Genomic DNA, 24691 nt, shown 5'->3' with positions numbered 1-24691 from the left:
TAGTGCGAAAACCAAGAAAATGCTTATTTGGGCCCTTTTTGGCCCCTAATTCCTAAAATGTTGGGACCAAAACTACCAAAATCAATACCAGCCTTCCTTTTATGGTCATAAACCTTGTGTTAAAATTTCATAGATTTCTATTCACTTTTACTAAAGTTAGAGTGCGAAAACTAAAAGTATTCGGACGATGACGACGACGACGACGACGACGCCAACGTGATAGCAATATACGACGAAATTTTTTTCAAAATTTGCGGTCGTATAAAAATGGGCAAAACTATAGAACAGTAATTAGCGACTAAAGTTAAAGTACGGGAACAAAAATTGTTATATTTCAAAGACAATTATCTTTTTTTGGAAACTACATGTTGACCTCTACATATTATTTTTTTTGTAATGTCAGCTTGCTGTCTGATTGACTTATACTACACAACTCCTTGAATCCACAATAGTTTTTAAATCTTGATGTTTAAGCATGAAAAAGAGGCACAGCATGTTTGACATACATTTTATCAGTTCTTACCATCAGTATAAGCTTTATCTACATCTATCTGATTGGCATTCAATATATCTGTCTGTCTTGTCAGTAATAAATCAGCTAATTTGTTTATTATAACAGCTCTCTGTTCACCAGTCAAAGCTTGTAATGCTCTACTTCCTTCTCTGGCTGAAACAAATTTAAATAAAAGTGTAAATAACTTCTTATTTTTATATCATTTTTTTTCTTCTTGTCTTACACATTAAGATACTGTACTAAATAAGACAAACAAATAAACAAATATTTTCAAACAAAATAATCCTTTGTCATTTTGATATATTAGTTTAACGTCTTTTGATAATTTGTCAAACTATAGTTTACATCATGCCTTTTTTCAAAAATAAGAAAAAGTATAGGTCACCATATAAAAAAGAAGATGTGGTATGATTGCCAATGAGACAACTGTTCATAAGAGACCAAAATGACAACAGAAATTAACAACTGTAGGTCACCCTGCTTTTTTTTTTTACGGTACAGTGACTGGATCAGCAAAATTGTTATATTTTGTATAGATTATGCATGGAAAAATCAAATTTGGGTGATAAAAGGAAAACCAAAACAATCATTTGTTATATTGACATATAAATTTTATAGGTAGGGTTTGATTTGAAATTATCAACATGAAAGGGTATTTCCATGAAGGCACAGCTCTCAAGGAATTATCTTGGAAGTTTGACATTTTTGGATATTCACATGGCTAAGCAAATTTTTCAATTCTTTATTTCAAAAATTATACTGCATGCTACATTTTAATCCAGAAAAGCGCTTTGGACATAATTTTTTTTATAAACTGTTATTTTCATTTTCATATGAAATTAAAAGAACCTTAGTGAGCACGCTCACATACCCCATGTCCCCAAATTGTCATTGGAGAAATTAAATAAGTGTAAGAAAAAAAATTGTATAAGAAAATTAATTTCCTGCCTATATGCACATCTAAATAGTATGTCCTTATTATCTACAAAATTTCATGAAATTCTGTTGTGTGGTTTCAGAGGAGTTGCGATGACAAACTATTGCAATAGTACATTGAAGCAAAAAAGTTCAAAGGGGCGTTACTCCTAGAAAAAAAATTAAATCGTAATTTCCCGTCAATATGCACAACTACATAGTATGTCCTTATTATCTGAAAAGGTTTTGTGAAATTCTGTTGTGTGGTTTGAGAGGAGTTGTGATGACAAATAGTTGCAGTAGTAAATTGAAGTAAATAAGTTCAAAGGGGCGTATCTCCTAGAAATTTTTTTTTTATCGCAATTTCCCGTCGATATGCACAACTACATAGTATGTCCTTATTATCTGAAAAGGTTTTGTGAAATTCTGTCGTGTGGTTTGAGAGGAGTTGCGATGACAAGAAACAGGACTGACGGACAGACGGACGGACTGATCAAAAACATTATACCCTCCGCAACTCGTTGCGTGGGGTATAATTAATTAACTGAAGGATCACTTATCTGCTTTCTTTTTGTCACTTGACATGATATGTTCAACAAATTTAAACTTTTTGAAAAATATTAGTGACTCTGAAATGAAAGGTTTGTGAAATCAAACACACTCTTTCTTGACAAAAGATGAATTCCCATATCTGGCTTAAGCTCTTGTGCTTTTACAGATGCCACTGACCTCATTTTGATGGGAGATACATGAATAAAAGTCTGAAAAAAAGTATGTGAATTTTCACCTTTGAAATTAAGTTAAATTTGTCAAAGTGTTTTATTATCTGTAGCTTTCCTATAAATATTCTGTTGTGTGGTTTGAGAGGAGTTGTGATGACAAATAGTTGCAGTAGTACATTAAAGTAAATAAGTTCAAAGGGGCGTAACTCCAAGAAAAAAAATTGAATCGCAATTTCCTGTCGATATGCACAACTACATAGTATGTCCTTATTATCTGAAAAGGTTTTGTGAAATTCTGTTGTGTGGTTTGAGAGGAGTTGCGATGACAAACTGTTGCAGTAGTACATTAAAGTAAATAAGTTCAAAGGGGCGTAACTCCTAGAAAAAAAATTGAATCGCAATTTCCTGTCGATATGCACAACTACATAGTATGTCCTTATTATCTGAAAAGGTTTTGTGAAATTCTGTCGTGTGGTTTGAGAGGAGTTGCGATGACAAGAAACAGGACTGACGGACAGACGGACGGACTGATCAAAAACATTATACCCTCCGCAACTCGTTGCGTGGGGTATAATTAATTAACTGAAGGATCACTTATCTGCTTTCTTTTTGTCACTTGACATGATATGTTCAACAAATTTAAACTTTTTGAAAAATATTAGTGACTCTGAAATGAAAGGTTTGTGAAATCAAACACACTCTTTCTTGACAAAAGATGAATTCCCATATCTGGCTTAAGCTCTTGTGCTTTTACAGATGCCACTGACCTCATTTTGATGGGAGATACATGAATAAAAGTCTGAAAAAAAGTATGTGAATTTTCACCTTTGAAATTAAGTTAAATTTGTCAAAGTGTTTTATTATCTGTAGCTTTCCTATAAATATTTTTTTATTATTTTGTAGGAGGGTTTAGAGCATGGCTTATTTTATTCACCCCTGCCTTTTGTTCAAGAATTTATGTTGCCCTTAATAAGTCTTTTTGACTACATGTATAGTTGGGTTGCTGTCCAGTTGATTATAACTACTTTGTACATACCATGTATAGCCTGAACTTCTACGGGAGCAGAACTCTCTGTCTTAGTAAAAAAGGTGCCAATTTTCTTTGCAGCAAATATATCTCTGATGGCATGATCCTGGTTACCATTACAAATTACAGTGGCAACACCATTATCTAAGGCCCACTCAGCTGCCTTAACCTGAATAAAATAAACATTGTCCAATCAACCAGGGAAATGTCGTTGAGGTCAGATGAAACTAGTCAGTTGGACACATTCCATACACTAAATGTAGATTACCTATTGTTTTTAGTATCCAATGAAATTGATTTGACCATAAAAACTTTACCATGATTACTAATGCTTGGGTTGATGTTGAGGTCACGTTAAACCTTGCAAGAAACCCAGATACCAAATATCCTATTACTCATAGAAACAGAGTATTTCACATGACAAAAAAAAAAAAAAATCCAAGTGAAAACGAGGTCAAGGACAATGGACATGTGACAGACGAAAAACTTTATAACAGAAGGTATCCACAAACAAGGTATAAAGCATCCAGGTTATCTTCCTTCTGAAATTTTAAGCTTAATACAAATTATTTTCTCCATCAAAGGATTGTAACCCCTTTTAGTCGCAATTGGATTGTAGGCAAAAATGCATTTGAAAATTAAAATTTTGAATACATTTTCTTGTTTTAAGAATTTTATGTACTTTATTCCAGTTGTACTGAGACCCATTTTTTTTTGTCTGAATGAACTTATAAACGAAGTAAGTATGCTAAGTGTGTGGTAATTCAATGTTTGTGTTTATTGCAATTGAATAAAGTTTCTTAGATTACGAACAGAACTGTGATAATGTCAAGGTTTGTTTAAACAATTTAACAGATATTTTTGAAACTACCTTCAATTCACTATTTACAGTTCCTGATAACTGTATGATATCTGGCCAAATTATAACACTTTAATCAAATTTAAACAATTTAAAGTCATGCATACTTTTCAAAATCTCCATGGCTAATTTTTAGTGCAAGAGAACCTATAGTTAATTCTTCCCATAAATTTGACATAAATGTTTTTTTTATCCTCTGTATATATTGTTTGAAAGAGCATACATTTGCTGGAAAAATCCTTTAAACTCATTCAATTGTCATAATGAAAAATTTCAAAATTTAAGTCAACATCTCTCATGGGGGAAATCCCACATAAATCATAAAAGTTAGCCGGTCTGGGAAGGTTGATAGCTTTTGTTTTTAAATCTCATTATATTTAATTACTAATAAAATTTCCATGTCACTCTTTTAAAAAATACAAAAGAAAAACACTATTGAACACCTACTGAAAACCATAAATGACTTTCTGTCCTGTGGCTATCTGTCCATTTACCCAGTTATTGACCAAATAGGAACATTTAAATGACCAGTATATGCTAGCTAGTAATTCCTGTTATTTACCATTGTCATGGAATTGGAATGGATACCTTTTTTGCCAACCTTGTTTAGTTTTAAATTACATCTTTTTGATTTCATACAGAAATTTCTATCAGATATCCTCATTTACAGTTACTGTAATACTCAGAACTTTTGCACTAATTGTCTTTTTAGGGGGAATTGATGTAAAATAAGTTTAGTTATTTATCTATCTACAATCTATTTCAATTTAGCAAGATGATATCTGAGTCGTATTTCCCTACAGTTAAATTATAATTTTACAGAAAAGCTTCACACTTAAAATAATTATTTAAATCTTTTATCTTTATGGTCAAATACAGTTTGTGTTTATTATACACTACAAATTGAATGTACACTTCTTCACGCATCCATTTTAACTTATTCTACATTTAACCGGCTATTATTTGAACTTGGAATTATTTTTAATTATGGAATTTGCTTGATTTCCTGTGTTTAAAATTTATAATAAATTTCATGTATATTTGGTATTATAATCTTTTGAGTGGTTAATAACACTTTCCATACAATGTATTTTGATAAGATAGTGTTGTGCGCGGCACAGTACATTCTATTGAAAATATACTATTTTCTTTGTAATAGAAAGTGTTGTGCGCAGCACAGAACATTTCAGTACAGAAAAAACATGGAACTTGTTAAAAAATTTAATAATAAGAAATCAAGCAAATTCCATAATTAAAAATAATTCCAAGTTCAAATAATAGCCTGTTATTTGTATGCATATCACTAACAACAGTCAAAAAACTTTAAATTGTGATTTAAAGTTTATTCAAACAATCTATAAAAATCTATATTGATAAACTGAGAAATGTTTCTAAAAATAATTAACCTTGGATAAAGTTATCAAGGACGTAACCTGATCACAATCAAGGAAGTAATATACCTGGATCTTAAAAATGGCGTTTTCACAATCTATCAGAAAAGGACAAATTCCTGTAAGTTGTGGATTATGTGAAACTGATAGACCCATTAAATGGAAGTGTTTAGAATGTGACCTTTTATTGTGTAATCATTGTAAGGAGAAGGTACATTTAAGAGTGAAAACTGCAAAGGATCACAGAGTAATTGATATCAAAGACATTGGGCTATATAAGGAAGAACTAGATTTTGCAAATATTCCCTGTCAGGACCATGCTGGGCAATATTCATGTCTTTATTGTAAGACATGTGACACTCTTGTGTGTCCAACCTGTGTGTCAAAAGTTCACAAGAAACATGATCTAAAAGAAAATCAGGAAGGATATGATATGAAAATTGACAAGTTAAAAAAAGGACAAAGTAAAATTCAAAGAGATAGGATAGAAATTGTTTCAAGAAAAGAACAGCTTAACCAACTTTTATCATCAGAAAATTCTAAATATGACCAGGTGAAGCAAGATGTTCTTAAGCATGAACAATCTGTCAAAGCAGCCGTAGAAAGGCATTTTAAAGAACTTAGAGATAAATTAGATCAGAATCACAACTCTGTTTCTAACACAATCAAATCTGATTTAAATGCTGTCTCAGTTATACTAAAACAAGCTGACAATAAAAACAATGATGTCCATGAATTCATTCAAATAAGCAATGCCTCCAAGTTCTTTACAGAAATCAACAATTTAGAAAAATCTATTGACATCCAAATCCCCAAACCAAGATCAAGTTATGGCTCTTTACCAAACTACATTCCAGGGAAGATCACTCAGTCTAACATCGGGGTGTTGGAATTTGATAAAAAATTATCATTTAAACCGCATGTTAATCTGGAAATAAATAAACAATATCAAACTGAACTTGAGCGTGTAACATATGTATGTCCCTCTATTGATGACTCTTTCTGGATAAGTTCTGGTGATTTTGGTCTAGTTCAAAAAGTGAAACTTGATGGAGCTAAACTGAAGATACTCTCAAGCTATGACATCAAGGTCTATGGTATGGCTGTTACTCAATCAAACAATCTACTTATATCTACAGGGGAATCAAGAATAAAACAGATCAGTTGTAATAAAGGTACTCTAACAGACTCAGTATATAATGTGTCACCATTAGCACCTATAGCAGTCCATATTAACAGTGACAATAAAGTTTTAGTAGGAGGTGTTAATACTGACAACCCTAAACAAGGGAGAAGGGTTGTAATACTAATGAATAAGAATGGAGACCATGAAAGAGTGTATGAACATGACCAACATAAACAACCTATATTAACCTGTCCCAGAAGTATAACCAGTACCAGGAATGGGAATATTCATGTGGTGGATATAGTAAGTGATGACAGACGTAGAGTAGTTGTTTTAGGACAGGATGGGGATATAATCAATATCTATACAGGAGATACAGTGATCAACAAAGACAGACCATTCAAACCAGGAGACATAGTGACAACATCTAGAGACAATGTTATTGTAGCTGATTGGCCTTCTCATACACTACATATCCTGACCAATGTTGGCCTGTTGATGACATGTTATAAAACAAGTGACATAAACATAGCATTTCCATTGTCCCTTGTATTCACTCCAAGTGGACAACTCTACATAGGATGTGCTACATCTGATTCAGCAGTCAGTACAACCAAGGCTGCCAAGTTATATGAAGTGACCATATCAGGATGTTAAAACATTTATATAATATTTACATTTCAATACCACCAGTAAACAAAAGTAATTTATATATTTTTTGACAGCACTTGTGTTGGAAATTTGTTTTTAATTGAAATAAAAAAGAAGTTGTGGGCAGTACATTAGGAAGACATTATTCAAATCCTTTTCTTAATTACAAAATATAGAAATTGCATATTATTATTTTTTTTTAGTTAGATAAAATATATTCACATTATTATTCTTTGTCTAACATCAGATCAAGGAGCATATTTTAAAACTGCTTAACCCTGGAATGACTTGTTGTTTACATGTACATTTATTGTCATACAGTAAATCTCACTAGAGTCAGTGTAACAGTTTATAGATACTATATTTGTACCAGCATGTCAATATGGTCCATTGTTTGTATAAACTTAAATTAATTTATTATCTCCTCTGATATCCCAAAACAGTTGAAACTGTTTGTAATGAAACTAAAGTTCAAGCTTCTGAATGTAGAGCTGTGAAGTTTTAGTTTTCATAGTAATCAAAGGATATGTGGGGGTATATGTCATTGAAACAACTCATTGACAGAAAAAAACAAAAAGACAGTTGGAAGACAACACACGTTCTTTAACATAAAGGTGTTTTTTTGAAATATCAAGCTCAAAATCATCCCAAGTTTTAAAATCTATGAATAATGATACAAAAAAAGCATTCAATATGACATATTTTATCTTGCGGTATGTTTTGTATGTATCTTTTCAAATTAAAGTTTGTTAATTAAATTAGATTAATCTAATATTCAATTTTTGCATCAATTTTATACTCATATGCAACTTAATGCAACTTAATACATGAGAAAAGCTGCATATTTTGTCTTTATAATATTTTACATTACAACATGTCTGATAATGAGCACATTATTAGACTTGAAATTTTTACTAATAATTAACAATATCATTTTGATTATCTAACTAATATTTATTACTTTGTGTGTACCTATTTATTGCTATATTTCTTATACCGTAATAAAACTCTGAACATTGAATCAACAAGTTTTTTGATTGGTGATAATTACACATGTAGATGGATAATCTTTGCTTGTATAACAATAGGCATAAAATTGAGTATGGAAATAGGGAATGAGTCAAAAAGACAACAACCATTCTAAAGAGTAGTTAAGATCCATAGGCCACCAATTGGTTTTCAAAGCAGTGAGAAATTCCTGCATCCTGAGGCTTCTTCGACAAGAGTTAGTTACCTTTATCTTACACTGAATAAATGATTGCATTATGTCTGTGGCATTTAACTTTTTTTTCCTAGTTAAAAGAAGCAGAAAAATAGTGTGGTCATATTGTGGTATACATATAAGCATAAATATCCTGAATAATATAGTTCTTGTTTTCTTGAATAGAAAACACTTGTAGATCACTTACCTTTCTGGCTTTTTATTGCATGTTCTTTAAAAAAAAAATTGAGAATGGAAATGGGCTATGTGTCAAAGAGACAACAACATGGCCAAAGAACAGAACACAGTTTAATGTATGTTTTGTGTATTCTACTTATAGAAGACAAAGGCTGACAATCAAAGTTTGGTGCTTTAAAGTGCCTGAGTAGCTCACAAGTGTGTCTTTAACATTGAGTAAGGCCACACTTAAAAATATTTTGGTTTGCCCAAACCCTACCCAAAGGTTGAGACAGTGGGTAGAAGGTAGGCATTTTCTTTTTTTTTCTTCAAAAAAAGAAATTGAAGTGTCAGATGTTTATAAGTCTTCATGCCTATTTGATTAAAAAAAACCTTCTTCAAATCAGGACAATAAAAGAATTTGAGTAGGCAGCTTTTTTCTGGGTAGGTAGCGTTTGGGCAAACAAACCTATTATTTATTATGGCCTAAAATAGAATCAAATTCATGACTTGAATCTTCTTGTTCCTGATCTTGTCTCATTGAAATTTTTTTCTGTGTACAGTTTCTATCTATTCACTAAATTATTGCCCAAAACACAAAAAAAAGGTAAACATTTAATTTACCTAAGCCTTTAATATATATACACACAATTTAGTGGCCATATTACTTAATACATGTAGTATCCTACAAATAGACAATGAACGATTTAAAAGCGGTCAAGGTCAGATTGGAAATGTACACCTTTAAAAAAATCTTACCAAACACTGTATATAGATGACCTATGGCATATAGTAACTGAGATATAACTTGACCACAAAAAATAATCACTGGTCCATGAAATGAGTCAAAGGTCGAGGTCAGGTGAACCCTATATGGTAGACATGTAGACCTTGATAGGATCCTAAATTATAAATATAGTAATCCTGTTACTCATAATAAATGAGATTTTCACATTACAAAAAAATTTTTTTTTTAAGGCAGTCACTGAATAGTGTCAAAGATAATGGAAATATGACAGACGGAAACTTCATAACATAAAGTATCTGCATACAAGATATGAAGAATCCAGGTCTTCTACCATCTAAAATATAAACCTTTTCAAAAATAGTTTCAAGTTTTTCTGCAGGAGGATTATAAGCCCTATGTCTCATATTCTGTAAAGTCAAGTGCAAGACAAAAAGTACTATTTCTATGAATGTCTATTATAAACAAGGCTTAAACATTTTAAACCCCTTCCATATATAACAGTCAGAGGTGATATGGATATAGGGAAATGTGATTGTCTAATAAGATCACTTCCCTGTTTTGATCTCATTAAAAGGGGTATAATGTGATTAAGACATTCATAGCAAGAAAGCTTCTTCTATGCAGAGTTTATTGTCCAGTGGCGATAATTTCATAAATATTCATGGCCGTTAAAGTACATACTGGATAAAGAAAAAAAACATTTCACACAGCTAGATAGCACAGCTTTCAAATATTTATATATAAAGTATAAAAGCACCAGATGAAATAAATATCAATTGCAAGATATACACATGATATAATTCTGTCACATAATTCTGATAAATTTCATTTAAAGGTGTTCAAATGGCTAGAGTAAGTTAACAAATATATCCTATATCTACCAATCAAAAGTTCACATTGCATAAACAATAACGGATGTCTAAAAATAAGAATATATGAACTTAGGTGGTGGACTGGTTTTGACTTCTAAAATAACATTTTAAATTAAGACTAACATTTCATTCTTTTACTTTAAGGTCATTGCAAAAATATTCCATTTACTAAATTTTTCCCAAATTTAAAAGTAAGAATAACTTAAATTTATCATGTTTATTAACCTTTACAATATATTTGCCATTGATCAATGGGAGATAAATCCTATTTACTGCAGTATTCAAAAGCAGGACCAGAAATTGTTATCTAACCTTAGACTCCATTCCACCAAGTCCTACTCTGGACTTTGCACCAAATGTAACTTTAGTCCTATCATCTGGACTATAGGTGTGGAGAAGTCTGGACCCAATCTGTCCTGGTGGTCCGGTATATATACCATTGACATCAGTCATCAGGACCATAAGATCAGCTCGGACTTCTCTGGCCAGTCTAGCAGACAAACTGTCATTATCTTTCAGACTAATTACCTGTAGCAATGAATACATACAATTTTAATTGTTGTTTGTAAATGCTAGGATTGCAGTTGTGTCATATCTATTACCAGAAAAATTCTTTATACTGTGGATTTATTCATTTCCGTGGGTACTAATTTTCGTAGAATGCAGAAACCTCACATTTTTGTAAATACGTCATTTTGGGGTTCTGCCAAAGTCTTGATACAACTTTATAGTTAGAAGATTTAAATTTGTGGTTCACCAGTATCCATGAAACCCATGAAAAATTGGTCTCCAAAGAATAATAATGAATCCACAGTACCATACAATTGTTTCCCCACATTATTTGATTTTTATAAGCAGGCTGAATCCCTGCATCCTTGAACTAATAAGGTCATTTTTCCTACTTTTTCAAGCATCCATCCAATATTTGAATTTATATTTTATTAACCCCTTGCAGCAGAAATATTAAGATGTTTTCATGCATCCCATTATGTGTGCTGTGATAAATAAATTATCCAAATTGAGATATACATCCCTTGCTCATTTCACTGACCAACAAAAGCACAAATTACATAGCAATTTAAACCAAATAATTTGGCAGAAAGATATTCATGAGAGCAAACACATTATTGGAAATCCCCATTAATACATATTTTTAGGGGCCAGCTGAAGGACACCTACAAGTGCAGGAATTCTCGCTACATTGGAGGCCCATTGGTTGCCTTCGGCTGTTGTCTGCTCTATGGTCGGGTGGTTGTCGCTTTGACATATTCACCATTTCCTTTCTCAATTTTATTGAATGCTTACACCTAATTGAGTATATTCATCTTCGAACTATTCAGAGTTTATTTGCTAAATTAGTTAATAGTTAAAATTAGTTACTTACCCCTTTAAGATCTTTATCAGGGGCTGGTGGTGGCGCCACTGCATCATTTGTGTTTAGAATAGGTATAATCTTCAGTCTACACAGCTCATTCAATGTTCCACACAAATTTCTACAGCTTTCTGGGTCATCTATGTCTGGCTTGGTAATCAGTACCTACACAATAGAATAATGTTTTCAAATTATACTCTTTGGTATTCCTTGTTAAATGCCATAAAGTGACATTTTGACGAAGAACAGCTATACAAGAGGTGATTAAATTCAGAATTGTGCCAAGAATTTAATTTAATTAATTTTCCATGATTGCAGGTTTTCAAATAAAACTGAACTGATGATAGAAATGTTTAACTGTTTTAAAAATTTTAATTGTTTTTGAATGACTTTATATGTTTCAAGAAAAAAAAGGAATGCATGTGCTTTCCTTTTAAGCATTCCCTTGCTCCTAATTTATAGAGCTGGAAAACAAGAAGTAGTAGTCCAAAAGATCTAAAACCACACACACTACCAGTAGTCTCGATTTATTTACAAGAAAGAACTAATAGACTTTTTATTAGATATTAATTTATCACCAAAACTGAATTCAAAGTATACTCCACTGCATGTGTATTGTGCATGTTCAAAGTCATGATCTTGGTGAACTTTTGTAGTACCATGAGTTTTGAATTGGTGTTAAACAGAAGGCAGATTGTAATTGTCTGTTAAATTCATTTACATCTTATTGACTCTGGACCATTTAGAGCTTTACATAGTGTATGTAATTATCTACTGTTGAAGAACCTGAACAGACCTAGATGTATCAGGACTTTTTGTACTGTTGGCTTACTGCTTCAGTCATGTTTGCCCATACCTCCTTTCATTCACTTGAATTTTCTATTTATAAAAATTACCTGTGCAGCCTTGACACCATACTGCATAAACATGGCTTCATAAAGTGACATTAAACCACTCTGTCCAACTGCTGCACAAGCTCTTGGGGCAATAAATAAACCATGCTACAAAAATAAAATAAATTTCTGTTGGTTACAGAGAAACCTTATTTTTGTGTTATGTCATGTATGTGTGAGTCAGTTTTGTGCTGAAATCTTTTTCTCTTTCACAAGCCCACCTTAGTCATGTTAGTTTTGTTTATTGATATAAATACTTGTATACTGGTTATAATGATTCTGTTTGGTACAAGGCAGTCATCTTATTTTTGTCAACTCATGCTTACCCTATTTTTGTCTGCTGGTGTGAGTTTCTGTCTCATGTTCACCCTATTTATGTCAGCTGAAATGAGAGTCTGTCTCAGGCTCACCTTATTTTTGTCTGCTGATGTTAGTGTCTGACGGTCTCATGCTCACCTTATTTTTGTCAGCTGACGTGAGAGTCTGTCTCATGCTCATGGACATGATGATTTCCTGTTGTAGTTTCTGTTTACCAAAAGCTATAGCCCCACTTGTTACCATCATCATTTCCTTCCCTTGATTCTGTAACTCAGCTACCTTGTAACAAAAAAACCAACATAATGAAGTTTTCTCTGTAGGATTGTACATTTACATCAGTCTATTGGTACAAACTGAGGCATTTACTGAATTAAATTTGGACCATAAAAAAAAATTAGAATTAGTTACTTGTGTATTAAAGTGTGAATACTGTGGATTCATTATTATTCGTGGGATACCAATTTTTGTGAATTTCGTTGGTACAGGCAAACCACTAAATTAAATGGTCAACGAATGACAAATTTTGCCAAGGCGTGTATGCAGACTTCAATAGAACCACGAAATTAGATATCCACGAATATGTAAATTTCCCTGAATCCACGAAAATTGGTACCCACGAAAATAAATGAATCCACAGTACATGCATGTTAAAAGAAAAACTTCATGGACTTTAAAAATAAATGTGTATTTGCCGTCCTTTGAAAAATATTAAAATACCAGTACTATGCTTATTATCTTTACTGTAAGCATTATTCAAATAAGGAATCCATATTAATTATAGTAATTTTGTTGTTGTAAACAAATATATATATTTATGAAATTGATTCAAAATAGCAAAATTAAATTCATTTCTCATTTTTTGTAATGTTTTCCATTTCCAAATACTCTGACAATTAGAACAATAATATCTGGTTAGACTATAACTAGAATGCACCACCTCTATATTTCATTTCATTTATGGAGAAAGAGAGTAGTGGTGGTGGGAATTTAGTGGTCACTTTTAATGATTAGGAAAATCTTGACTTTATCCTCTTTAAAGTATGCAACTGTTCATCTTATTTTTTTTCAAAGATTTAAAATAACAAGGCTCAAAGAACTAAAAAAAATCAACTAAGAAATATAAAAAGCCTTTAACGTTTAACATATTTAATATGAGGGTGTTTTTATTTCAATATAAAATATAAATACCTGTTCTATTATACAGGCCAATCGTCCCAATGATAGTCCACATTCATCTTCTCTGGTGATTACAGCACTACCTAATTTGATTATCACTCTCTTGGCGTCTAGGAGGTCTGCTCGTGTAGATAAATTTATTCCACTGTAAAAGTGTTTAGGAATCACACTAATGCTTGGGTAGGATTTCTGGTTGTATAGTTGAACTGGTTTGTTTGAGACTGTACTAAGGTGTCTGTGAGAATTTCTATGATATGATAATAGCGCTGGCCAGGAGCTTTGTTGATAACATTGGCATAATGTATTATGTGGCCATAGCTTAAGTAGTCTGGTATTTGCCTGGGCCATCTTTACTCTGAAATAATCATTCTTATAAAATACAATTCATTCCTTAATTCATTGTTTAAATAAGTTTTATTTATTAATAAGAATAAAATGAGATTTGGAGCAAGCATCAATGAGGCAATGCAGTTACTGAAAACAATAATATCTAACTTTAATTACTGCACACTAGTTTGGCACTATTGAGGGGAGGTAAATAAAAAAAATGGTAAAAATTTGGGAGACTGGGCTCCAAGATTTATTTACAGACTATTCAGCATGTTCAGCAATGCATGAAGATCTATACAAATGTACATTGGGAATCGAACTTAACATCTTTAAAAATTTTAAGAATGAAATCATCAATGGCTAATGAAGTTTTCAAGATTATTAATAAATATGTTAAAGAATGTCCTGGTGATCTTTATGATTCAATCCAGATAACATGCAAAAGGGCAAGTGATACAGAAAGGATTCCTGATAGAATTCTCCTCAAGATTTTGCTACAAAGTAACTTTGGAAATGCAATATGGAAATATGCATGTGTGTCTTCTTATGTTGTAATGTTACACTTAGTACTCACTCAGGTTAGGGTGAAGGATGGGGCCTGTTAAAATTTTTAAACCCCGCTTAGTTATGTAGCTGTCCTAAGTTAGCAAGGAGCCTAGCTGTTGTTCAGTGGTTGTTGTATGTTCAATGTTGGTGTGGTTAATAAGTGTTTCTTGATTTTCATATTGATATGTGCGTTACAGCTTTATTGTCTTTCAAGTATGCAGTATATCTGTGCTCAGCTGTATTTGTGCATGTTTTGAAATGTATTGTATGCCTATTATATATGCTTCAAGGTGATTTTGTTTCATGACTTTAAAATTACCCAGAGCTCATGTTTGTAATTGACTTGCATACACTGACTTTAGATAAAGCTTATTGAGAACCAATGTCTTATTTCATGCTAGATGTGTACTATTCTTACTATACAAATCCTTGGTACTAGTAATTATGACGTCTTGAAAGGCTATTTTTTCTTGAAATGCCTTCCTGACAAAAAATAATAGCCTTGCAAGACTATCATAATTATTTGGACTAGCTATTTACCACTGTGACAATAGTCATTTCTTACTTATTTACTAAATCATAAAAAAAGTTCTAGACAAAAGAAAACTGAATGGATTAAATTTACTTACCAATTCAAGTGCTAAGCAAAACTCGACACACTACTAACCTTCTTTTAGTTGTTAAAGGAGTTAGTATCCGTGTCAATGGTTTGGTTGTCATTCGTGTGAATAACAATATGTACACCAAATTCTTTTTTTATTGTGTATTCTGATGTTAACTGGTCTAGACCAGTATCGGTAGGGAAGTACCGGCATATCAGGCAAATAGTGAAATACAAAAGTTTTTCACTGCAAACTAGTATAAAACTCGGTCTTGCCCAATTCTGTGTAAAATAGGGAAACTTTTGAGGGTAAAATAATGAAATGACACTCAAATTTTAACCTATATTATGCCTTTTTAGAAAAGGGATTCTTCACAACAACAGACATATGTTAATTAGGTGAAAAAACAAAAAGTAGGAAAGGACATGTAATGATTCCGGATTTCTAAGTGGAAATATTAAACAAACTATGACCAACTATAAGTAAGAGCAAAAACACATTAGATAATATAAGGGTAATACTATAAAAGATGTTGAAAAAAGGTTAATTATAAAATTTTAAACACAAAAAAAAAAATATGCCATCAGTCCATGCTAAAGCGACAACCCCCAACATGTGTATAAAAGCCTAAACAGGATTCTACACGTACCACTACAGATACAGATGTGTGGCGCACATGCATCATGTATGACCTGTGATCACGGTATAATATATCTCCAGTGGCTAATCCCGGAATCGCTTGTAGACAGCGTACACCCATTCTTATATCATTGTTTGTTGTTCAATCTCATGTTTCGCGAGATTTATCACGGTGACTTTAAGTAACATAAATGTCTCCAAATATTTTTTTAATCTCGCTCCGCTCGGCAGTAATGATATATTGTAACCCCATTAAAATTCCCCTCTGATATTTAATCAATTGTCTATAATTTATAAGTATACTTTTCCAAAATATGACTCATGTATTAATTGTCCCCCGGAGAAACCCACCTCCGTATCATTGGGCTCTCTATGTCATGATAGGACACGTTTGTGTCAGTAGGGCGCAACATGGCAAAACAAACGAATCCTGTATTTTTGTCTGTGACTGTTGTCACCAATTGCAGACTAATAGTGAAAGTTTGTTCAACTAGCATTTAAACAAAGTAGATATCAAGTATCTAAAAATGTTAGCACTACAACTCATCTGATTTTATCAGTGTGTAAAGTAAATGCTGATGAGGATTAACGATTTTTAATAGAGATATAAAAAAAATATGATATACTGTAAATCCTTTCGTATAATTATAACGCAAAGATATAAGATCATATAAGAAAAACAAAGGGCAGTTATTAGAAGTTTCAAAATCGTGATGCAGGCTCAAAACAACCCATTCTTCTAGTTAAAGATAGGATCTTTGACAAACGTGATCGCAAATTAGATTGAACAATTTTCTCATTTTATTCTAATATGGAGGAAAAAACGGCCCTTATGAGGTACTTGTAACAAGTAAAACAAGATGTAATGATAAATCAGAATCAATCAACTTATTGAGACAAATCACATGATCTAAAGTTTTGTAGGTGTCCGCAACCAACGTATTTGGAGCCAGGGGAGCCTTTTTAATTATGATTAGAGCACTGATCCTTACAAGTAGAGCTCGTTGCTATATCAGTGAAGCGTAGAGTCCGAAACATTGTTCAATCTTGGCAAATAAAAAAGAATTTCAAACGAAAACGTGTGGCCTTATTTATTTAGAAAACAGCCAGGTTGTTGTCTTTTGGCATATTCCCCATTATTCTTAATTTTATCAAATAAAGTTTTATAAATCCCTGGCTGTCAAATGTTTTGGGTATGGACATTGGTCGTCTTTGGTAAATAAGCCGGGTAAATTCAGAATTGTGCTTTGAACGCACGAAATTATATACAATGTTATTTTCTTCATTTAGTGTTATATATAAATGAGAAAACTACATAAAGTTAGAGACATATATACACATGTATGTGTATATATGTCTCTGATAAAGTATAACGAAACTTATTTCATATTCAATCTCAAAAACGAATCTTTACTTTATTTTTATAGTGGATGTTTTAAATGTAAGAACAGATAATAAATATGTAGATATAAACACCAGTTCTGGCAGACCGTTCGTTTAATGGCCTTTAATATAAGTACAATGGCATGGCACAAGGTTGCATAAAGATTACTGGCACACATATATGTAAAATGGAACGAAACCTGACACGTGCTATGCCCGTGTCTAGCTGTTGTGACGTTTTATATTTTGATAAACGTAATCTATATATGTATTACTTGTAAATTATTAAGTCATTATTTAAGATATTTCGTTACCGCAAATTACTTAAAATAGAAACTAAATTCTTCCATAGATATAAAGATTTGGTTTTGAAGTTTGGTTCTACCTGTAGAAAACTTATTTCACAAGGGATAGCACATCTTCATGTTTACGGCTTCTTCATTTTTACGTGTTCAGAGATTTAGAAACGATCCTGGTAAACTTTTTGATCATTTTAAACAATTTTATTCCATAAGGTTACCAATTTGACACTGTAATTAGATCTTTGAAATCAATATAGTTTTAAAGGTATTACTATTGATTTTGTTATCAGTAAAATTAAAAAGCATACTTTCTTAACACATACACATTCATGCGCTCTGTCAATATAGGTCTGTATCTTGGCATTGCACAATTTCATGACTGTTTATGTATGCGCCTACCCAAGCTAGGAGGCTGTAATTCAGTGGTTGTCGTTGCTGTGTTGTAAATTGTTTTTCGTTCATTTTTTTAAACATAAATTAGGCCGTTAGATTTCTCGTTTGAATTGTTTAATATATGTCATTTCGGGGTTTTATAGCTAAGAATGTGGTATGGGATTTTCTCATAGTTAAAGGCCGTACGGTGACTTAAAGTTCTTAATTTTTGTCACGGTCATTTGGTTTCTTGTGAAGAGTGGTCTAATTGGCAATGATACCACATCTCTTTTCATATGTGGATAGTATCGTCTAGACTACATGTATATATCATGGAACATAACATGGCATGACGTATCGATCCCAACAAACACAGTAAATCATATCACATATATATGATAAAAAAAAATAGCACCTATTTTACGGTTAGAATGATGAAAAATATTTCATGTTTATGATTCTTTTCCATTCATTCATATTATATCTACATTTTCTTTCAACCATATTCAGTTCTATATTTTCCCCTGTTTTTCTCGTATATTTAGACCAAAGCAAAGCAAACCAGATGCTTCGCAGGGCGTAGCTTTATACGACCGCAGAGGTTGAACCCTGAACGGTTGGGGCAAGTATGGACACAACATTCAAGCTGGATTCAGCTCTAAATTTGGATTGTGATTAAATAGTTGACACAGCATAGGTTTCTGACACAGAATGAATGTGTTCTAATGAACTTAAAACTTTTGTTTTCTCTTAGAGCAATTCACTATGCTGTTCAATATTAATCCTCTCAAAAAAATGTTTGAAGAAATTTTCTTTTTATTTATGAAATTTCAAATGAGAAAAATTGAACCCAATTTTTTAATCACATCCCCCTTTCCCTTATTCCAAAACTAATCTCAATTAAAATATTCTAATGGAGTTTGCAACAATAACTACTCATTTAAATACATCATAAAATATTAAGATGTAAAAAACTGCTTGTTATCACTGAATGGTAAAGATTATTTAAATTTATCAGTTGGTAGTAAAAAGTGAATATACATTGTATATTGTATATAACAAAGATTTAAGTTGATTCTGGACAAAGAAAGATAACTCCAATTAAAAAAAATCTTGCAATAAGATATTTCTTGCTTACTATTTTGGACAAAGAAAGATAACTCTAATTAAAAAAAAAATTGCTATTTCACAATATTGTGAAATTAGATATTTCTTGCCATTGCACAATACTGTGCAATTGAAAAGAGTTGCTATTCCACAATACTTAATATAATAATTTTAGATCCTGATTTGGACCAACTTGAAAACTGGGGCCATAATCAAAAATCTAAGTATATGTTTAGATTCAGCATATCAAAGAGGCCCAAGAATTTAATTTTTGTTAAAATCAAACTTAGTTTAATTTTGGACTCTTTGGACCTTAATGTAGGCCAATTTGAAAACGGGACCAAAAATGAAGAATCTACATACACAGTTAGATTTGGCATATCAAAGAACCCCATTTATTCAATTTTTGATGAAATAAAAAAAGTTTAATTTTGGACCCCGATTTGGGCCAACTTGAAAACTTGGCCAATAATAAAAAATCTAAGTTCATTTTTAGATTCAGCATATCAAAGAACCCCAAGGATTCAATTTTTGTTAAAATCAAACTAAGTTTAATTTTGGACCCTTTGGACCTTAATGTAGACCAATTTGAAAACGGGACCAAAAGTTAAGAATCTACATACACAGTTAGATTCGGCATATCAAAGAACCCAAATTATTCAATTTTGATGAAATCAAACAAAGTTTAATTTTGGACCCTTTGGGCCCCTTTTTCCTAAACTGTTGGGACCAAAACTCCCAAAATCAATACCAACTTTCCTTTAATGGTCATTAACCTTGTGTTTAAATTTCATAGATTTCTATTTACTTATACTAAAGTTATTGTGCGAAAACCCAGAATAATGCTTATTTGGGCCCTTTTTTGGCCCCTAATTCCTAAACTGTTGAAACCAAAACTCCCAAAATCAATCCCAACCTTTCTTTTGTGGTCATCAACCTTGTGTCAAAATTTCATAGATTTCTATTACCTTAAACTAAAGTAATAGTGCGAAAACCAAGAAAATGCTTATTTGGGCCCTTTTTGGCCCCTAATTCCTAAAATGTTGGGACCAAAACTTCCAAAATCAATACCAACCTTTCTTTTATGGTCATAAACCTTGTGTTAAAATTTCATAGATTTCTATTCACTTTTACTAAAGTTAGTCTAGAGTGCGAAAACTAAAAGTATTCGGACGACGACGACGACGACGACGACAACGACAACGACGACGACGACGACAACGACAACGACGATGACGACGACGCAGACGACGACGCCAACGTGATAGCAATATACGACGAAATTTTTTTTCAAAATTTGCGGTCGTATAAAAATCACACTCACACTCACAATATTATAAGATACTTAGTAAATTGAAGATATGAGTTCATATATCAATTTATATTTGAAGGATAGCAAGCACCCAAACGGAAGATAATCGTATAAATCATTTAGGCTGTTGTTTCAGTCTAATTTATATTGTTTCACATTTTTAATGTTCTAATGTTATATATATATAGCTCAGTCAGGGGTTTTCCCCGTTGGCGAAGGCCGTACGTTGACCTAAGATTGTTTTTATTCTCGTCATTTGAACTCAGATTGACCGTTGTCTTATGTATAACAATACCATATCTCCTTATTCTTGTATACAAACTAACATAATTTTAAAAGGATTGAAGAGATATGATTTTAACTGAGGATTTTATAAAAGGATTAAATAATTATACTAATTTTTTTTTTAATTTCAGGGGCCAAATAATGACTCCCATTATACCTCCTCATGTTGGTAGCCGTTGGAAAACAAATAATGTTAGTAAATCCTTGAAACATACAATTAAATAAATGTCTTTGTTTTCTTGTTTTTATACAACCTTATTTCAAATTGACTAGTACAAAATTCCTCACACAGTAGATCTAGATGCAAAAAAAATAATTAAATGACATATAATATATATATAACCAATAGTAGTGTGATTTGAGCCTATCTACTTACCTTTTAGAAATAGTGGTATCTATAAATCTAAAGTCATTGTGATGATGCAATAAAGTGTTCTAAATCAGCTGTCTATCACGTGATCACACTATTACCGTTATTGATTCCGACACGTTGCTAGTGTATTTATGGAAAATTGTGCATAAAAAAATCGTATAAATTGTGTAATGATGGGTTAACAAACCACTAGATAAATGTATATTCTAGCTGCTCGTCAGAATTTATGTTTAAGTACTTTTTATTTGATTTTTTTATGCGAGTATTTTATGAAACCTACTCTCGGTGTCTCTTTGCTATCCTAAACACAAGAGTGCACACACTGAAATGTGTTGCCTCCTTTACTATCGATATTGATGTTATGTTGATAGTCCTAAATATAAAGCTTTATTACAACTGTCACATAAACTTAACATTAAGCAAGAAAACTAAACATTGACCAATGAACCATGAAAATGAGTTCAAGGTCAGATGAACTATGCCAGGCAAACATGTACAGCTAACAATTCTTCCATACAACAAATATAGTTGACTTATTGATTATACATGTATATATGTTGTGTACAAATTGTAATGTTGTACAAATTATAATTTGTATAATTTGTACAGATATTTTGTACAAGTTATCAGTGTTTTATGAACTGCTTTTAACACAAATGGATGATAGTCAAGCACACAGTATACTTCTGTCATATTTTCACAATTACATGATACGATCTAATATAAAGCATAAATACAAAAAACATTATAAGACCATAAAAAAACTTTTTATGGATACGAATATGGTATCAGGAGAAAAAATAAAATTTTAATTTAAACCATTCAGGTATCCTCATTTCCATTTGGATGATAAGGAGAATAGCACTAAATGTTAGGTTGAAGTTTATAAATTTGAATTTAAAACAACAAACTAGTACATTTTAGAAGACAAAACTGTATCATTTGGTGCAAGAAGGTATGTGTAAAAAAACTTATAACTTGTACAAAATCTCTGTACAAATTGTAATTTGTACAAACTTACAACTTGTACACAACATATATATAGTTTAAAAAAAACATACCAAAACACTAAAACTTAACACTGAGCAACGAACCGTGAAAAAGAGGTCAAGGTAAAATAAAACCCGAGCGACTGACATAAAGATCATAACATATTTCCATACACCAAGTATAGTTGACATTACATCAAGTATAGTTGACACTTTGAATATAGTATTAGAAAAAAAGACCAAACTCAAAAACTTAACTTTGACCACTGAACTAGGAAAATGAGATCAAGGTCAGATAACATCTACCAGCTAGACATGAACACCTTACAATCATTCCATACACCAAATATAGTAAACCACCAAATTTAACCTTGTTCACTGATCCATAAAATGAGGTCGAGGTCAAGTGAAAAATGTCTGACGGGCATAAGTACCTTGCAAATATAGTTATCCTAGCTATTACTTATATTGAGAGAATTAATCATTAAAAAAATCTTAACTTTCAAGTAGTCATTGAACCATGAAAATGAGGTGAAGGACATTGGACATGTGACTGACGGAAACTTCATAACATGAGACATCTATATACAAAGTAAGAAGCATCCAGGTCTTCCACCTTCTAAAATATAAAGCTTTTAAGAAGTTGCTAACGCCACCACCGGCGCCGCAGGATCACTATCCCTATGTCGAGGTTTCTGCGACAAAAGTCGCAGGGTCGACAAAAACACTGCTTTTAGTATGTCAGGGAAATAGGTCTGTTCTTGGAAGACAAACAATTTGTCAGAGTTTCAGACTAGTGCTACAATGCAATGTATATGGGACTAGTACTACAATGCAATGTGTATAGTCAGCTAGACCTTGAGACTAGTATCTACGATGCAATGTATATAGTCAGCCAGATCTTGAGACTAGTATCTACAATGCAATGTATATAGTCAACCAGATCTTGAGACTAGTATCTACAATGCAATGTATATAGTCAGCCAGATCTCTAGACTAGTACTACAACGCAATGTATATAGTCAGTCAGATCTTGAGACTTGTACTACAATGCAATGAATATAGTCAACCAGATCTTGAGACTAGTACTACAATGTAATGTGTACAGTCAGCCAGGTCTTGTGACTAGTATCTATAATGCAATGTATATAGTCAGCCAGATCGTGTGACTAGTATCTACAATGCAATGTATATAGTCAGCCAGATCTTATGACTAGTATCTACAATGCAATGTATATAGTCAGCCAGATCTTGAGACTAGTATCTACAATGCAATGTGTACAGTCAGCCAGATCTCTAGACTAGTATCTACAATGCAATGTATATAGTCAGCTAGATCTTGAGACTAGTATCTACAATGCAATGTATACAGTCAGCCAGAGCCTGAGACTAGTATCTACAATGCAATGTATATAGTCAGCTAGATCTTGAGACTAGTACTACAATGCAATGTGTATAGTAAGCCAGAGCCTGAGACTAGTACTACAATGCAATGTATATAGTCAGTCAGATCTTGAGACTAGTACTACAATGCAATGTATATAGTCAGCCAGATCTTATGACTAGTATCTACAATGCAATGTATATAGTCAGCCAGATCTTGAGACTAGTATCTACAATGCAATGTATATAGTCAGCCAGAGCCTGAGACTAGTACTACAATGCAATGTATATAGTCAGCCAGAGCTTGAGACCAGAACTACAATGCAATGTGTACAGTCAGCCAGATCTTTAGACTAGTACTACAATGCGATGTGTGCAGTCAGCCAGATCTTTAGACTAGTACTACAATGCAATTTGTACAGTCTGCCAGATCTTTGGACTAGTACTACAATGCAATGTGTATAGTCAGCCAGATCTTGAGACTAGTATCTACAATGCAATGTGAATAGTCAGCTAGACCTTGAGACTACTATCTACGATGCAATGTGTATAGTCAGCTAGACCTTGAGACTAGTATCTACGATACAATGTATATAGTCAGCCAGATTTTTAGATTAGAACTACAATGCAATGTGTACAGTCAGCCAGATCTTTAGACTAGTAATACAATGCAATGTGTGCAGTCAGCCAGATATTTAGACTAGTACTACAATGCAATGTGTACAGTCAGCCAGATATTAAGACTAGTACTGCAATGCAATGTGTACAGTCCGCCAGATCTTTAGACTAGTACTACAATGCAATGTGTACAGTCAGCCAGAGCTTGAGACCAGAACTACAATGCAATGTGTACAGTCAGCCAGATCTTTAGACTAGTACTACAATGCGATGTGTGCAGTCAGCCAGATCTTTAGACTAGTACTACAATGCAATGTGTACAGTCAGCCAGATCTTTAGACTAGTACTACAATGCAATTTGTACAGTCTGCCAGATCTTTGGACTAGTACTACAATGCAATGTGTATAGTCAGCCAGATTTTGAGACTAGTATCTACAATGCAATGTGAATAGTCAGCTAGACCTTGAGACTACTATCTACGATGCAA

The 24691-nt window shown here is 32.4% G+C and overlaps 1 protein-coding gene across 5 annotated transcripts in view; it reads right to left on the bottom strand.

The window, feature by feature from the left end:
• LOC134715841 (delta-1-pyrroline-5-carboxylate synthase-like) overlaps nucleotides 1–21286 on the bottom strand; it is a 35321-nt gene extending 14035 nt beyond the window's left edge. Inside the window, exons 1-8 of one of the 5 annotated variants that reach the window (XM_063578343.1) lie at nucleotides 21217–21286; nucleotides 13975–14317; nucleotides 12925–13065; nucleotides 12472–12576; nucleotides 11588–11740; nucleotides 10516–10731; nucleotides 3188–3347; nucleotides 524–667 (exon numbers count right to left, since the gene is read on the bottom strand). In XM_063578343.1, the coding sequence (XP_063434413.1) occupies nucleotides 524–667; nucleotides 3188–3347; nucleotides 10516–10731; nucleotides 11588–11740; nucleotides 12472–12576; nucleotides 12925–13065; nucleotides 13975–14310 (1255 nt within the window). In that variant the 5' untranslated portion in view covers nucleotides 14311–14317; nucleotides 21217–21286. Of the gene's footprint in view, nucleotides 1–523; nucleotides 668–3187; nucleotides 3348–10515; nucleotides 10732–11587; nucleotides 11741–12471; nucleotides 12577–12924; nucleotides 13066–13974; nucleotides 14318–15256; nucleotides 15275–15467; nucleotides 15852–21216 lie in introns of those variants that run through there. The other 4 variants (XM_063578341.1, XM_063578340.1, XM_063578342.1 and 1 more) reach the window with 4 other exon arrangements.
• Nucleotides 21287–24691: the final 3405 nt, after the last annotated feature.

This window comes from Mytilus trossulus, chromosome 4 (assembly GCF_036588685.1).
Source record: "Mytilus trossulus isolate FHL-02 chromosome 4, PNRI_Mtr1.1.1.hap1, whole genome shotgun sequence".
Classification (NCBI taxonomy): Eukaryota; Metazoa; Mollusca; class Bivalvia; order Mytilida; family Mytilidae; genus Mytilus; species Mytilus trossulus.
The sequence above is the reverse complement of the archived record's forward strand: the minus strand, read 5'-3'. Positions and strand labels throughout refer to the sequence as shown.